We start from the raw sequence: 17274 nt of genomic DNA, 5'->3' as shown, positions 1-17274 counted from the left end.
AGGACTGAGGCCCTCCCCCCGTGTCTGGATTGAGCAAGGTATTCCTCCATAGGGAATGGGCTCCAAAAAGCCAGTTCATGCGCTAGGGACAAATACTGGGTTCACTAACAGTGGCCTCCTACACTATGCAAGCTTCCCAACTGTCACCCACATTGAGGAGCCCTAGTTCTGTCCTCTTCAGGTTCCCTAGCTGTCTGGAGTCAGTGAGCTCCCACTGCTCAGGTCAGCTGTTTCTGTGGGGTTCCCCAACAGGGTCTTCACCCCTTTGCTCATGTTATCACTCTAACAATTCCAGGAGTTCAGCCTGCTTCTTAGCTGTGGGTCTCTGCTTCTGCTTCCATCAGTTTCAGGATGAAGGCTTTATGATTGTAATGAAGGTAGTGAAGGTATCCTCTACACTATTTATTGCTTAGATTCTTCTTAGTTGGGGTCATCCTTGTGGATTCCTGGGAATTTCCCTAGTGCTGGGTTTCTCACTAGCCCCATAATGGCTCCCTGTATCGAAGCGTCTCTTTCCTTGCTCTCTTTCCCCCTCTGCCTTTCCCCAACTCGACCTTCCTGATCCCTCATGTTCTCCTCCATCATTTTCAATAGTTGAATTTATGTCTTTCAATAATTTACTTCAGTTACTATAGGAAAAAATGGGGTAAAACATATAGCTACAGAGTACATAAAGAGTATTGTGAGTGTGGGTGGACATGTGGACACAAATTGCGTGAGTGCGTGCGTGCATGTGTAGGCTGAGGTCAGGGTTGGTTGCCTTTATCTTCTCACTTTTTGAAACAGGGTCTGTCATCGAACCTGTAGTTCATAAATTTTGCTAGTCTGGCTGGCCAGAGCCAGAGGGATCCTCCACTCATCACCCAGAACAGGTGCACAAAATGATGCTCAGCTTTTTATAGGGTTTCAGGGATTCAAACCCATGTTCTAGTGCTTCTGCCTCAAGCAGTTTATTGATTGAGACCTCTCCCCAGCCCTGGAGAGCACCTTTTAATTGAAAATTGAAGTTGATTTTGAACACTTTGTTATATTAAATTAGCAGGAAATAAATGTCTAGTTTTCATTTGATAGAAATGCGTTCCTTTAAATTGTTTTCTTTTACATTTATTCATTTTGTGTGTGTGTGTGCATACCAAAGCATACATGGAGAAGTCATAAGACAACTTCTGGGAAATAGGTTTTTTTTTTTTTATTTTTACCATGTACACCCTGGGGATTGAGCTCAGGTCATTAATTAGACTTAGCTAACAGCACTTTTATCTGCTGAGTCATCTTGCCAACCCAGAAATCTGTTTCTTTTGTAAAATAATTTTCTGGTGTATGAACCTAGCTTGTTGTGTGGTTTAAGAATGATTGAAGTTATTGATTTAAGGTGATTTCTGTATTAAGGAGTTGTTATACAAAATTATCTGTGATGGATTAGAATTTAGATCAATATTTATCCACCTATATGGATCATTGTAAATCTTTGAATGCCACAGGATTCTAACTACAGAGATCCACATATGACAGATGCCACCCGATAGTTTTTTCCAGTACACTTCCCAAAGTCATCTCTTGATTATGTAACACTCTGTGAGGTTTTCTGCAGTTACAGACTTGTTATAGGCAGGCAATTTATTTCTCAGTGGACTTACTTTCATATCAGTAGTAAACAAGGAACTTTTCTTAAGTTGAAATTTACTTCATCAGGAAGAGGTTGAGATCATTACCAAATATTTTCTCAGTGGTCATTCAGCTATGAAGTCTTTGAAAATTCAAAAATATATAAGATCTTGGTAATTAATTGACATTTATAAATTTTAGTTTGTGTACACAACTTAACAATAGGAGATTGTGACATTTGCCCCAATCACGTTTAGTAATATTTACTCTAAGATGCATTTGAATTTTGTGTCTGTCAAAAGCAATCATTTATATAGTCACTATATAAATTTTTATATAGTGGGTTTGTATTACATTGAGTTGGATTTATAACTCACATATCTGGCAGAAATCATTTCTGGGACCCACCTTTCAATTAGGTAAACATATTTTCAACTGTACCATGTATATAGAACAGGAAACAGGATAATCACCTTGATTTTTATGTATCTTTTTTTGATTCACATGTAGAATTTAGCTACTTATTATCATAATTAAAGAAGCTGTTTATATTTAAAATAATATGTACAGTTTGTGTGTTCTGTGTATGGTGCCGAGGGTTAAATCAAGGGCCTTAAGTGTGCTAAGATGAAGTTTTCTTAAAGTCTAAATTCAGTAACTGTTTCTCTGAGACAGATGTCACCCATCATTCATATCTCACAGATGCCTTTTTAGAGATAGGGTCTGTGACAATATTGCTTTGACAGTTTTTAACATTTTCATAATTCAAAGCATAAAAATGACCAATTAGACTTGGAAGTCATTGGGTTGTTTTATAATGTTATAAATTAGAGATAAACTTAATCTCAAGGACTTATAGGAATTATGTTTAAGACATTTACTGAAGGTTGTTTGTAACATACATATTGTTACGTGCATTTAGCACCAACTTTGATGCATCGACAGAAACCATCAAATGGCTAACGTTGCTTCTGAGAGATTCTTACATTCTGGAAAGATGAACAGACCCTTTTGGATAGTAATTGCTTCAAGAACAAGCATCAGCTCTTTGGTTTATTACTCAGTTATCAGATTAGCAATGTCTTCAGGGCTTACTGAGATAAATGTGAAAAAATAAAAACAGAAGTGAGAGCAGATATCTATTTATGGAATATATATGTTCTTGTGTATGTAATGTGTGTGTGAGAGAGAGACAAAGAGACAGAGACAGAGAGACAGAGACATACACACACACACACACGAGAGAGAGAGAGAGAGAGAGAGAGAGAGAGAGAGAGAGAGAGAGAGAGAGAGAGAGAGAGAGAGAGAGAGAGAGAATCTCACTGATAAGTTTTGGCTGGCTTAGGACTCACTATGAAGACTAGGCTAAGCTCAAACTCAAAGTTATCCTCCTGCCTGTTCCTCTGGAATGCTGGAATTAAAGACATGTACCTTCAACACCTAGCTCAAGAATATATTTAATGTTAGAGATGGAATGTTTCTTACCAATAATTTAAGATAATTTTCTATTTTACTAATTTTCCTGTTCTCTCCCATAAGTGAATATTTGTTGGTGATAATATATGATTTGAATGTATGGCTAATATAAAACAAGGTGTCCTACAAATCTGCAGTTAGCACTAGTATCCGCTAGATGGAGATATTTTGTACTTTAGGTTGAAAAAGGTTTCACAATGGTGTTTTACCTGTGATGCTTAGAATAATCACATCTTTTAAAGTATAGACCATGTTTGCCCTTTTCACTATATACATTTCAGAAATAAACTCGTACCTTATTGGAAAATGAGACAAGATAAATATGTAAGCATTCTATACGCAATTATATCTTTCAAATACAAGGGCAATTATAAAGTAAAATAATAGAGAAGAAGGGCTCTTCCATTTCAGGGAAAATGAAAATTATTTGTGAATAACTGCTTAAAGTTCACTTCTAGCTTCACACTAAACTGTTAGTGCCTAATTCATTCCCCACTCTGGATAAATGTGGCAACTGCATGGAAACTGGCAGGGTGGTCTTAATGGTCACAACTTACAGGTTGATTGATGGGTACTTTATGAACTCAGAAATCTGTGATATGTGCTTTTCTCCTGGCATTCAATTATTTAAGGGAAGTGGGTGGTTTCTAGTGAACCAGAATGTCTTTTTCTGAAGAAAATAATCCTTATATCTACATAGTTCTTTAGAGGCAAACAGTCGGTAGCAATCTCCTTATGGGTACACCTTTATATATTTTGATAGTAAGATGGACAAGTTAGGCCCTCCACTTCGAACTGGAAGACATGTGCAAAGGTTGTATGACAGAGATACAAAGTCAGACAGTGCCTTCAAAAGACATGAGTTATTACCCATTTACAAGTAAGTATTTATAATGCAGTTTGGTTGGTCTTTATCAGATATTTCTTACAGGCTTTATGATATAGACTACTATAATTATTTTTACCTTCTATGTAAAAGTAAATTTAAGCCATTTAAGTGCTAAATGGCCTTATAAGCCATAAAATATTTTTATTGTTATTATTAAGTATTTCTACTCCAATTAACATTGATCATACCTTTTCCATTTAATATTAATTTTAGAAGATATTGTAGCAGTCACCTTCAACACTTATTTTTGGGGATGCTAGGATGTTAGGAGTAGTAGCTTTATAAAGAAGTGTATAGGACAAATTACATAATCAAACAGATGATGAAGTATAGCTAGAGGAAAAAAGATCATAGGAAGCAGCCAAATGAGTCATAGTCCCTCTTTAGTTGTTTATAATTCCTACCCAGGAGAGGAATGAAACTGCTAGATACCTGTCTCTCCTGGACTGCTCACCAAGAAGACTGGCAATCACAGTCACTCTTGAAACAGTAGCATGAAATGTCAGAATTCACAGATGTGGGTTTCAGTATCTATCCAATTCAGTCCTCATTCTTAAATGATAAAATTAGGATGTAACAAATGAATGTCTGTTAAAATTTAAAAATATTAGTGAGGTTAACAGTGTATCCTGTTTATTCATCATGAAATATAGTGATAAATTCAAATAGGCATGCAATGAAACAGATACAGGAAATATTCTCTCAGCATGGCTGCTTCTAAGTAGTTAATGATCATTTATGGAAGGAAGACATTGTTTTCTGGTCGTTGAATTGATGCAGATATCAGGGGAAATGGTTTAGGAAAAAGATGATGTGTAATTTCATAATTAGTCTATGTTTTTATATGTTTGAACTATAGCACATTAAGTTTACATATAGACTGAGGGTAAATACTTACCATATTGTGGCCAGAAAGAAAATGTTTTGAGTGTGTGAACATGTGTTAAGAATTGATCAGTTGTTTCAGAATGACTTTTGACAGTCAGATTTCATCTCTTGGAAGATATTAAAAAACAATAGGCATATAATATAGCTATCTAGGTTGATAATCATATATTTTACATTTACAGATGATATCCAAGGTATTTTTAGCTATGTACCTTAGACACATTATATGAAGGTAATAATTAATATGCCTGGCAATACTTGTAGAGCTTTTAAAAAAGAAAACAAAACAAACAATATTTCCTACCCCCTGACAATTTTCTTTATATGGAGATTAACTTAGAAAGGCACAATTCCAGTCCTACTTTACAAAACTAGAATAGAATAAGCCTCACAGATAGACTTGGGGGACCATTTGAAGAAGTCTTGGGTATCTCATCAGTGCACCAAAGTGTTTGTTTGCTTATTGAAGAAGTAACTACAGGGAGGAACCGTTCTTAGTTGTAGCATTGGGTATTGAATATAGGATCTGTAGTATTATCCACTAAATGCTAATCTGACCACATAATAGCATTACAGCTTACACAGTCTGTAAACACAGGTTCTCTAAGCCAGGCATATGCCACAATATATTTATGCAATATCTCAAAAAACAAAATGTCTACATGGAATGGAATGACATCTTCATTCTTAGTATGCTGAGTATTTGGAGAATAGTTATTACATGCATAATAGTAGTTATTCAACCTATTAGGGATACTTCCAACTTTACCATATAAATAAGTAGAGTAGGAAGAATTCCAGCCAAAGATTGGGAACTGTTAAAGAATTTTTCCATTTTTTTCCATTTATATTACAAAATTGCTTTTTTGCAAAATGCAGTTAGTCTTTAAAGAAGAGAAAGGACTGATGCATTACTGACTCTCTTGAATATTGACTTTGTGTCATACTACTAGAGTCACCTGGGTTAAGTTATTCAAGAGTTTTTTTGTCTCCTTTAATTCATCTGTAACATGAAATTATCTATTAGAATTAGATAAACTTATTTGTGCAAAACAAATGTATTTAGTATGTAGTCATAACTATCAAAAGTGTGTATGTGGGACTGGAGGGATACCTCAGCAGTTAAGTCCCAGCTAGACTCTCTAGTAAATGCTGCTCTTCCAGAGGACTTGGGTTCAATTCCAAGTACCTGCGTTGCAGCTCACAACTGTCTGTAGCTCTAGTTTCAGGGGATCTGACACCCTACAGACATGCATGCAGGCAAACCCCAATAAAAGCGAATCGTTAAAAAAATTTTAATAAGTTAACATGTAGTGGCAGTATCAATAGTAGTAGTAGTATAATCAACATGCTGCACTTTTATATGAATATATCTTAAAATCTTTCTGTAATGTGAATGATCAATTTACCAATGAGTAAATTCAAGTTATCATTATTACTATTGTTACAAAGTTGTTTGGTAACAGTGGAATTTTAATCTAAACTTACCCAATCTCATAGCCTCCCCTGTTAATCTATCTTAGTTCAGATGTCTAAAGTTTGCAAGTCTCACTTATGTCAGATGTTTCAGCCTATACAGTTAGTGAAATTAAATCTATATTTATTTTTAGTTATTCTAAGAACTTCCATGAAATGAATATTATCATTTAAAGTAGCTAGAAAATTTTCTTATTTTAACCATATCCTGAATTCTTAGGCTAGCAATGATACTTGTTTAATGCTTGCTTAGGAGTTGTCTATAAACAGTTAACAGTGTCCATGTTGTGAGCAATAATAAATGACACTTTTTAACTAGGCTTTTAAAATGAAATTTTCTATGAGACATTAGTAATATTTTGAACTATGTTTTATTTTATGAAGGTAATGTTATATAATGTATCATTAATATTGACTAACACTACTTGTTTTCAGATTAGAATTACTACTTGGAAATTTATTCTTTTGGACTGCTCTACAGCCCGTTTTTCTACTGATATAAAATAAATCATGAAACATTCATTTTAATACTTGTTTCTCATGTTATCACTTTCTCTCTTCCAGAGCTAACGTCAAATCTCGAAATATTACACCTCCAAGCTTGGCAAGAAATTCTGTGGCAGGTGTGCTTACCAACAAAAGAAAAACTTTTACTGACAGTTACGTAGCCAGGTACGTTTAGCTTACCTGATAGTTAGAATGAAAATTAATATATGCAGTTAAGTTCTATACACAAAACATAGGTAATATGCTATGTATGATCTAGTTTTCTCTTTATTGTAGAACTCAATATGGCATTCATATGGACAAGAAATTATTGACACATCAATACCATTTTCTTATACTTTATCTTTGTAAATACTCTGTTTCATGTTTAGTTTTATTGGATTTATTTAGCTTTTTCTTTTAGTTTTTTTTCTTGCATGTTTAAATATCAAGTGCAGTTTTAACTGTACAGATAAACCTTATGAATATCACTATTGTAGTTTCCCATATTTTGATTTTTAAGCCTATCCTGAAAAGACTTAATATGTACACATACATACATGCACGCAAGCACACACATGTACACACACACACACAGAGAAAGAGAGGGGTGACAGAGATTGGTTAGCATTATTTTTGAAGAGAGGGAGACAGAGAGATTGGTTAACATTTTTGAAGGAAAGGACAGAAGATAGAAAAATGACAATTAAAGATAAGTTGAAAGTTAGCAGTAAGTTTGTCAGTAAGATGTGTGCCACGAGACCCTGTCTACACGTGAGCCATGGGCTACGAACGGTATTTTGAAATTTGTAGTAGTGAGGGGCCAATGACTGTAGAAATAATTGTTCCTAATGTCTCTAAAGACTACATATGTTCTGAAAATGAGTACTTAGTCTGAAGGTTTTAAAACCTGCTAGGGGCTTCCTTCATGAGGAAGGGAGTAGGGAATATCATAAGTAACTTGAGAAATACCCTTATTATAAACCTGGGATAAGTTTCATAGTGTGATGTGTATGTTGTAAGAGTATATTAGCTGCTTTGTCTCAAGTGTGTAACATACCCAGCTCTGCAGAATTCTGATTTAACTCAGGGATAGGTTCCAATCCTCGATAATGTCCCCTCAACCTTAGCTGCCTATCAGTGTCATCTGAGAACTTCTTAAAACTGAAGAGACAGTGAGAATTTTTAGATCTTTTGCTTTAAAAGTGAGCATCTGCTATAGAAAGAGCTTTAAGAGTGATGAGTCATTAACGAGGTTCATGTGAACAACAAGGGAAAACACGAATTACTATGTTCCCAGCTAGACTTTTGAGTAAATGCTGTTTGTCTCTGCTGGGGTCTTGATGCATGTCAGATATCAAAGACATGAGCCTCTGTTTTGTGGAGATCTGAAATTGGCTTTACCATGATACATATACCCATTTACATATGCATGTTTCCATGTATTTCAAATCAAAGTTGAAAGTAGGATTAATATTCTCTTATACTTAATAAATTAAAAAATATGTGTATATCCACATATATACTTTAGTATTATAAAATGTCATATACAGAAAAGTGATCATAAGCTGGGCGGTGGTGGCGCATGCCTTTAGTCCCAGCACTCGGGAGGCAGAGGCCAGTGGATCTCTGTGAGTTTGAGGCCAGCCTGGTCTATAAGAGCTAATTCAAGGACAGCCTCCAAAGGACACAGAGAAAGAAAGAAAAGTGATAAAAAAAAAAATGCTAACAAGCAGGAGCATAAGCTTCACAGTAAGAAATGTTTTTTACTGTCTTAAATGACTGATATCTGAGAAGAATTCAAAACCTTTCTCCTTTTTAACACGTTTACATCTCATGTGGTAACAATTATGAATGTAACAGACCTAGATTTCTGAGATACTTCTTTTCTTAGAAAATAGCAAATTGTACAGTCTCAAAATTGTTCTCGGTGAAACACCCAGAAATGTGGGATATATATATGACCAATTATTAGGTAAATATTAATATTTAGCATATTTTTGATTAGAGATTGGTATATTAGATTAGTATATTAAATGTTATAATCTTTTTCTCAGCAATAAGTAGGAAATAGTTTTTATAAAAATCTGCTGAACACACAAATTTGATTTGCATGGGAATCAATTTGAAGATCATGAAGATTATGTAAGTAGATATAAATATGCCCTTTTCACAAAATAAAATATTTAGTACCAAAATTCCATCTTGAAGAGCTTTTATACCAATTACTAAATTAACATACATATTAATGTTTTCAGATAATTAATGAATTTTAATTAATCATTTTGAAAATACGTGTGAAGAACAAAGGCCTAAAACTAACCAGGACAAGACAAGTGATGTATAAAGTTGCAGTGGTTCAGGTGGTTTAATATTGATCTGTGGATAAGCAAATAGAATGAAATGATTAGATTGCCCCATTTCAGAGGAAGCATTGCATGTGTTTAGAGTAGAGTATTCTGGAACTAACAAATTTGCCCATATGAGGGAAAATCAGTTAAGATGCTGGGCCTGCAGAGCAGATTACAGCACTTACTGTGTTTATGTCTGCTTGAGTATGAACACACACACACACACACACACAGACACAGAGAGAGAGAGAGAGAGAGGGAGGGAGGGAGGGAGGGAGGGAGGGAGGGAGGGAGAGAGGAGACTAAATGCCTGAGTATGGAAAGTAAAGCCATTAAGATTTTAGAAAACCAGGAAGTCATTATCTAATGCAGGAAGGATTTCTTAAATAATTTAGTAAATACCAATTTACAGCAAAGGATACATTTGATCATACTGAAGTGAAAACAAATACAGTGAATTGAAATCAGACAACGCATTGCAAATGTGTCCAAGCCTTTGCCACTGGGGCACTGTGTTGTCATTTACAAAGTTTGTTTTTCGTATAACTGCAGTTGATTTATCAAAAATTGCAAAAATGAAATTTTATAATTTTACAATAAGCTTGTGATTTTTGTGTTGAGTCCTATTTATAACTGTCATGAGTGAGACCCATGGACACTGAGTTGGACTTGCCTGACTGACAATGATATGTGGGGATTTCCTACAACTAGAATTAGGGTGAACCCATATAATTATTAACTCTGGAGCTTGGGGCGAGGAGAGGACAGGAGCAGTATATTGCCAGTAGAAAAAACACTATTGCCAGAGAAATGTGAAAGGATATTTAGCCTCACAAACAGGAATATATGTATAGTAAAACTACACAGGTAACCATTTTATACTTACCAGGTGAACACAATACATTGGTAGAAAATGTGATAATCAAGACACTTGTGTGTTCCAGTTGGAGCAACTGTGTGCAGAATTTAGTAATACCTAGTAAAGTTGAAGTTTTAGTATTATATGAAATATTTACTAATGGGTATTCATGATGAGTAAATGATTTTTTTACATCTTGAATTAATTCTTACATATTTCACTGGAAGAAAGCCAGAAATTTTCCCTGTTACTCTCTTGATTAATATTACATATACATCATAATTCATTTAATATTGTATTTGTGGTTTGCAAGGGTTATACTGCACTGTAATTTACTCTCAATATCTAACAGTGTGTGTGTCTCCATGCAGAGAACTTTAGTGATTATACAAACTATTCCTCCTGGGATACAGTCAGGGGAGATTACTGAGTATTAAAACACACAAGATGGTGATGTTTGCTTGATTTTCATCTTGGAGTTTTAAGTCCATAGCAGCTTGTAGCCTTGTGCCTTTACCACCCCACATCTGGAATTACAGGGGCGTTTTACTATGTACGCCCCAGAGATTGTTTTATACTTTGAACTAGAGGAATATTAAAATTCACATTAAGATTTCAGTTTCTGTGTATTAGTTATTCCCTGTTCTTCACTAGATTGTGTTAATAACTACTACTGTGAATGAAATTGATTCCTGCTTTTCCTTCTCTACTTCTGTAGACCAGATGGAGACTATACATCTTCAATTAATGGCGGAAACATTAAAGGCATTGAGGGAAACTCATCTGGACACTTACCAAAATTCTGCCATGAATGTGGGACAAAATACCCTGTTGAATGGGCAAAGTTCTGCTGCGAATGTGGCATTCGACGAATGATTCTGTGAACAGAATCTCAAGAGCTAAGGGACCAGGCTCACAATTTGATAATTATTGCTGCTTTGACACCCAGGGCACTTCTTTTAGCTATGCAGTGCTAAAGCTATTTACACACCCTTTGGAACATAATCCTTTGGCTGTATAGTGTGTGTGTGTGTGTGTGTATCTATCTATCTATCTATATATATATATGTATGTATGTATATTCTGTATATAATAAATCTGTTTCCTCCAGCTTGTGCCATTTGAAGAAATACTTAAGTATCTGTCAAAAATAAGTTGGTTGAGATCATTGTCTTAGGTATTGCTCTTTAGTTGTTTAAACACATTAATATACTTGCACAAGTACTCTCACTCTAGTGATGAGCCTTAAAGCTTTAGGATAATCACATCTCTGAACAAGAACTCAGAACAGATGCTGTTAGTGGTGTCTATCACCGGTAGCACCATAGGACAATGGGATGCTGTAGATTCAGTTATTGAAGAGAATCTTGTTTAGTCATTACCAATTGATGCAACGTCATTTTCCCAGCTGAACTCTTCTGCAACTAGTGTTAAGTTCCTAAACAATGATGAAAAGGAAAATCTGAGGTCCATGTTGCCAGTGACGTCCTGGATTACTAATTACATAACCTAATTAAATTGTTAAATGTGTTATACTCATTCTTTGAACGTGAAATTATGCTATCTCCTTTTCAGAAATAACTGAGCATATAAATGTATTTTACTCTGCTTTTAACTGAATGATTAATTTACCTCCATCTCATTTGGACACATTTTCTCTGCACTTCCAATTGTGTGCAGAGATCTTGTTTTTCCTTCTTTTGACATAACTCCTTTGAAAAGTAGTTTTAGTTTACTACTACAGTCTTTGCAGTATTAAATATAATTATTTAAGGTACATAATTTTTTGTAAAATCTTACATGTTTAAAATTGCATTTCTGTGTATGTTTATAGGAAATTAATACGTCTAAAACAATCAACCTTCCCAATAAATGATAATTGTGATAACTCATTAATTCTGAGCATGCAGGCGAAGCTATTTCTTAATTCCTCATGGTTCATATAGTTATAAATACATTGGAAGAATGTCTAGTTTTTCCTATTCACATTTTCTTTAGTGCTTACTGTTGAAATACTATGTATATTACAGAGGAAATGCACTGAAATGTTTTAAATAACTGGCTTACACAAGCACAGCTACAATGTAGTTCTGTTTCACTTTCTCTAGAGCAGCACTTACTGGCAGGCCGCTTTGGCAGAGTGTGTTCCATAGTCCTATAGTAATGGCTGTTCAGTCTGAACTTTACCATATAAAGGTACCAGTAACATTTTGTGTTGATGTGTTTCCTACCTTATTGTGTGTTAGAATGGTTGTAGAAATTCATTGCTTAGGATTTCACTTCTGAAATTTGTTTACTTCGTTCTTTTTGTTTTAATTTGTGAAGGGATTTTAAATGTGTGATAATGTCATCATTTTGTTCACCTCATACTTCCTTTCTTACTATATTTTCCCCTTGTTCTATTTGATCATACAGATAAACAAATTCAAAACTAGTCATCGTGAATAAGCAGGCTAATTTAAGAATACAATTTAGGTTTTCATTTTAGTAATTCCTTTTTTGTTTAATTGGTTATAAATATATAAAGAACTTTCAATTCATCAAATCATCTTTATCTAGGAATGAGCACTATTTCTTTTAATTGTATTTTTAACTCATGTAGTCCTTTATTCTACTTAAAGAAGGTCTGGATAAATCTGTTTTAAATAAACAGACATGTTTGTCATTGACTTCTACAGTAGCAAGTGTTAAAAGATTACTTCCAAGAGATAAACTGATCAAACACATTGAGTTCCAGAGCCCAGAGAGCACAATAAAAAGCAACTTGGTTAAATGCATGTTACAATTTTTAACAGGTTTTTATGGTCCATATTTTACTCTCATGTTGACGTGTTGTGCAATAGTTTTTAAGCAGTCTTCCTACACACCATTCATTTTTCTTTATTTGCACAATTATTTGTGAGTGTGATAGAATGAAAAGTGATTGTAAGGTTAAATTAAAATGGAGTATTACTTATAGATTATTCTGAAAGTTACTCGAAAAAGTTTAAACAGTTGTGACCACTGTTGTCTCTTATTCATTGTTTTTTAAATTATAAAGGATATATTCATTTTGGATCAATAAAGGTACAAAACAAATTGTTCCTTGTTATATTTATTGATATCTTTTAGAATGATAGGAAAAAACTAGAATACTAAAAATATCCTTTTATACAGTAGTTTTTGAATTGCCATTTTATGACTTTAAGAAAACCTTTGTTACAAGGTTTTAAAGCTTTTTATTGAATCCCTGTGAATTTCACTTCATGCATCCAGATCCCATCCGTTTCCCTGCTCCCTAGATTCCATCCTGTGCCCTTGCAACTTCCCCCAAAACAAAATTTAAAAGTAAAAACAAAAAAAAGGAAATCTCAGCGTAGAGGCTGGAGTGTGGTCCATAGAGCCACACAGTATACCCTTTAGTCCGTACATTTTTACTTGCAAATGTTCATTGCAATGAGTCATTGATCTAGTTTGAGGCTTCTGACTTCTGCTATGCTATCAATACTGGATCCTCATCGGGACTTCTCTTGGATATATTATTGTTGCTTGTGTCCTGGAGATCCTGTAGCTTTGGATCTGCAGGTCTTGCCCCCTCACATGCTACAGGAATTATAGATGAAGTGGGTCTTGGGGTGGGTTACCTTGTAGTACTGGTTCTGGGCCTGGGTAGTGGTTGGGTAGATCAGCCTGCCAGCCTTCCGTCATTGTCACCATCCAGGAGAACTGTAGCAGACAGCAAGGAGCCAGCCAGTTCAGACACTCTCTCTGGTACAGCCCACCTCTGTTCACACTGTCAGGGCCAGCTCTGGGTTTTTTTTTTTTTTTTTTTTATCCAGGAGAGTTACAGGGCCCACTCTGGAATGGTACAGTTGGTGAGGGGCAGGGCAAGCTCTTTTGTTTTCATGCCTCAGGTGGGCTCTCTTGTTGCAGGTGGCAAGGGGTTGAGGGGGAAGGCAGCTAGCTGTACTGCTCTTATTCCCACAGGCCAGGCTCACCGATGCTTGCCAGCAGGGTCAGTTCAGGTATGCTGCCCAGGCAAGGTGTCAATTGTATCAGTGCTTTCCTTTGGGCTGCCAGCTCACAAATAGAGATAAGGAGGCTTATTATTAATTATGAAGGTTCAGCCTGTAGCTTAAGCTTCTTCCTAACTAGCGCTTGTAACTTAAATTAGCCTATTTATATTAATCTATGTTCTATCACATGGTGTTACCTCTCTTAATGTTGTAACCCCTGTTTCCTCCCTGTGTCTCCTGGCTTCTCCTGAACTTCTGAATTCCTCCTCTTTCTCTTCCTGGATGTCCTGCCTAAACGTCTTGCCTAGCTATTTGGCCATTCAGCTTTTTAATCCACCAATTGCAGCAATACACCTTCACACAGTGTACAAATACCCCACAGCATCCTGCTGCTACCCTGTGTGCTGCAGCTGGTGAGAGATGGGGACAATTCTCCCACACTTGTGGCCCCAGGGCCAGCTCTCTCACCTGCCACACAAGGCTTGAGGGGAGGGAGGGCAGTTTTCTTACAAGATTGTTAAGGTATAGAAATACTGTTTTTTATACCCAACAATGTTTTAAAATTGAAAGCGGTAATATTTCTAGATAAATACTGTATAGTTTAATGGAAAAATACTGATAATGAATAGCAAAAGACTAGATTATACTTTAAATTTTAAGACAAGTGCTGTATCTAATGAAAATATGGATTTTAGACACATTTCATTTGTATTCAGTTTTTTTTTTCCTAAGCTAAAGGTGAATGCTTTTTACTAGGAATAGAAGCTCAAATAGTAAAAATCTAGTAGGAAAAAGCCCACAAGAAAGACGTCATCGCAACGGTTTGCATTTATTTACTTATGTTGAACAGACATGTATTTTATATGGTATTTTCAATACTGAGGTCAGATGATTTTTGAAATGGGTTATGTTATTGAATATACCTGGGAATAGGTTAAAGTTAGAGGTATAACACTCACTTTATTTTTACTTAGAAACATTTTCATTAAATATTGAAATATTCCAGATTAGGAAAAGATATTCACTAACCCCACATCTGACAGAGGGCTGATCTCCAAAGTTTACAAAGAACTCAATAAGCTATTCTCCAAAACACCAAAGGACCCAATTAAAAACTGGGGGACTGAACTAATTAGAGAATTCTCAATAGAGTAGTCTAAAATGGCAGAGATACTTAAGAAAGTGTTCAACATCCTTAGCCATTAGGGAAATACAAATAAAAAAAATCCAGGCATAACCTTACTCCTGTCAGAATGTCTAAAATCAAAAACACCAATGACAGCTTATGCTGGAGAAGATGTGGAGAAAGGGGAACACTCATCCATTGTTGTACAGCCCCTTTGGAAATTAGTATGGAGATTCCTCAGGAAAATGGTAATCGGTCTACCACACAACCCAGCAATTCCACTCTTAGGCATATACCCAAAAGATGCCTATTCATACAACAAGGATGCCTGCTCCACTATGTTCATAGCAGCATTTGTAATAGCTAGATCCTGGAAGCAACCTAGATGCTCCACAACTGAAGAGTGTATAGAGACAATGTGGTACATTTACACAATGGAGTACTACTCAGCGGAAAAAATAACAGAATCTTGAAATTTGCAGGCAAATGGACGGCACTAGAAGAAACCACCCTGAGTGAGGTAACCCAGTCACAAAAAGACAAACATGGTATGTACTCACTCATATATGGATTTTAGACATGGATCAGGGGAGTGTTAGCCTACAATCCCAGGGCCAGTGAGTCTGGGAAACAGGGAGGTTCCCAAGAGATATACATGATACCCCAGAGAAGTGGAAAGAGGCAAGATCTCTTGAGCAGACTGGGAACATGGGGGGAAAGGAGAGGGAACCAGGAAAAAGAGAGGGAAATAAGAGGAGGGTAGAAGAAGACATGGGGGAGCAGGAAGGTTGAGTCTGGGTAAGAATAGAGGAGACCCGGATGAGAGATACCATAATAGTAGGAGTCATTATAACTTTGAGGAGAGATCTGGCACTAGTGAGACTTGCAGAGATCTACAAGGATAACACCAACTGGAAAACTAAGTAATTGCGGAGAGACTACATTAATAGCCCCTACCTGATGATAAGGTTGATGACTTCCTTATATGACATCCTAGAACCTTCATCCAGTGACTGATGGATGCAGAGACAGATACCCACAGCTAAACACTGAACTGACCCCCTGGAACCCAGTGACAGAGATGTACAAGTGATGAGCAAAGGGGTCAAGACTGTGCTGGTGAAAGCCACAAAGACAGCTGACTGGACAAGGGGGAGCTCTTGAACCCCAAACTGATGGCTGAGCTGCCAACGAGACTGATCCAGACTCCATGAATGTAGTGTAAGTGAGGAGGTCTCAGAAATCTCTGGGGCCTTAGTGTTCACCATGGCATACGAATGAACTTTGGGAGCCCCCTCCACATGGAGGGATGCTCTCTCAGCCTGGACACATGGGGAAGGGCCTAGGTCCTGCCCTGGATGAAATGACAGACTCTGGAGATCCCCCCAAGGAGGGCCTCACCCTCCCTGGGGAATGATGTAGGGATTGGGCTGGGGGTGGGTGGTGGGTGTGGGACTGGTGGAGGGAGAAGCAGGGAGAGCTGGGACTGACATTTGAAGCATGCATGTTTCTAACTTAAAATAAAAAAGTTTTAGTTAAATAAAACACATTTATAGAAAAAAACATTGAAATATTCATCATTTAAACACTTTCTGTTACATGTGAATTGCTTTGCTTGCCACTAGAGGGTGCATTTGTATAATTTACTATTCCTTGTCCCAGTTTTAAAGGTCTCTCAGTTTTCATTTGAAACATGAAATTTCAGAGGTTTATGAGTAGTTTTTTGGTGCTTATGTTAGTTTTAGAGATTCGTATATTGATATCATAAAATGCTAGTGTAAGCCATTTGCTGTACCACCATGGGAGTAACTAAAAGCAGTAATATCTATTGCCTTTCAATAATTTTCAGCAAAATACCACCCTAGAATATTGCCTGCTGACTATTGTTTTAACACTTCACCTTAGTTGTATATGAGTATGATGGGTAAAGGTAACAAACATATTTAATTGCTAAGAAAAATGCTTTTAAATTGTGCATAAATACTCCAATTATTTTAAAACAGCACAAATAAAAGTCATGAAACATTTTCCCTTGTTTTTTGTTTGCTTCTACTAGAAGAATATTTGGTGAATTTTATTTAAATTTCATATTGTTTACTTTCTAAATGAATATGTGGTATGTT

The 17274-nt window shown here is 36.0% G+C and overlaps 1 protein-coding gene across 2 annotated transcripts in view; it reads left to right on the top strand.

Annotated features, from left to right (window-relative positions):
- Zc2hc1a (zinc finger C2HC-type containing 1A) overlaps positions 1 to 13108 on the top strand; it is a 44246-nt gene extending 31138 nt beyond the window's left edge. The window contains exons 8-10 of one of the 2 annotated variants that reach the window (XM_040741399.1): positions 3845 to 3961; positions 6899 to 7006; positions 10749 to 13108. In XM_040741399.1, coding sequence (XP_040597333.1) covers positions 3845 to 3961; positions 6899 to 7006; positions 10749 to 10914 — 391 coding nt within the window. In that variant the 3' untranslated portion in view covers positions 10915 to 13108. The remainder of the gene's footprint in view (positions 1 to 3844; positions 3962 to 6898; positions 7007 to 10748) is intronic. The other variant, XM_040741400.1, reaches the window with a different exon arrangement.
- Positions 13109 to 17274: the final 4166 nt, after the last annotated feature.

Source organism: Mesocricetus auratus, unplaced genomic scaffold, assembly GCF_017639785.1.
Source record: "Mesocricetus auratus isolate SY011 unplaced genomic scaffold, BCM_Maur_2.0 Super-Scaffold_6730, whole genome shotgun sequence".
In the NCBI taxonomy this organism is placed as follows: domain Eukaryota; kingdom Metazoa; phylum Chordata; class Mammalia; order Rodentia; family Cricetidae; genus Mesocricetus; species Mesocricetus auratus.
This window is presented reverse-complemented; position numbering and strand designations above follow the sequence as displayed.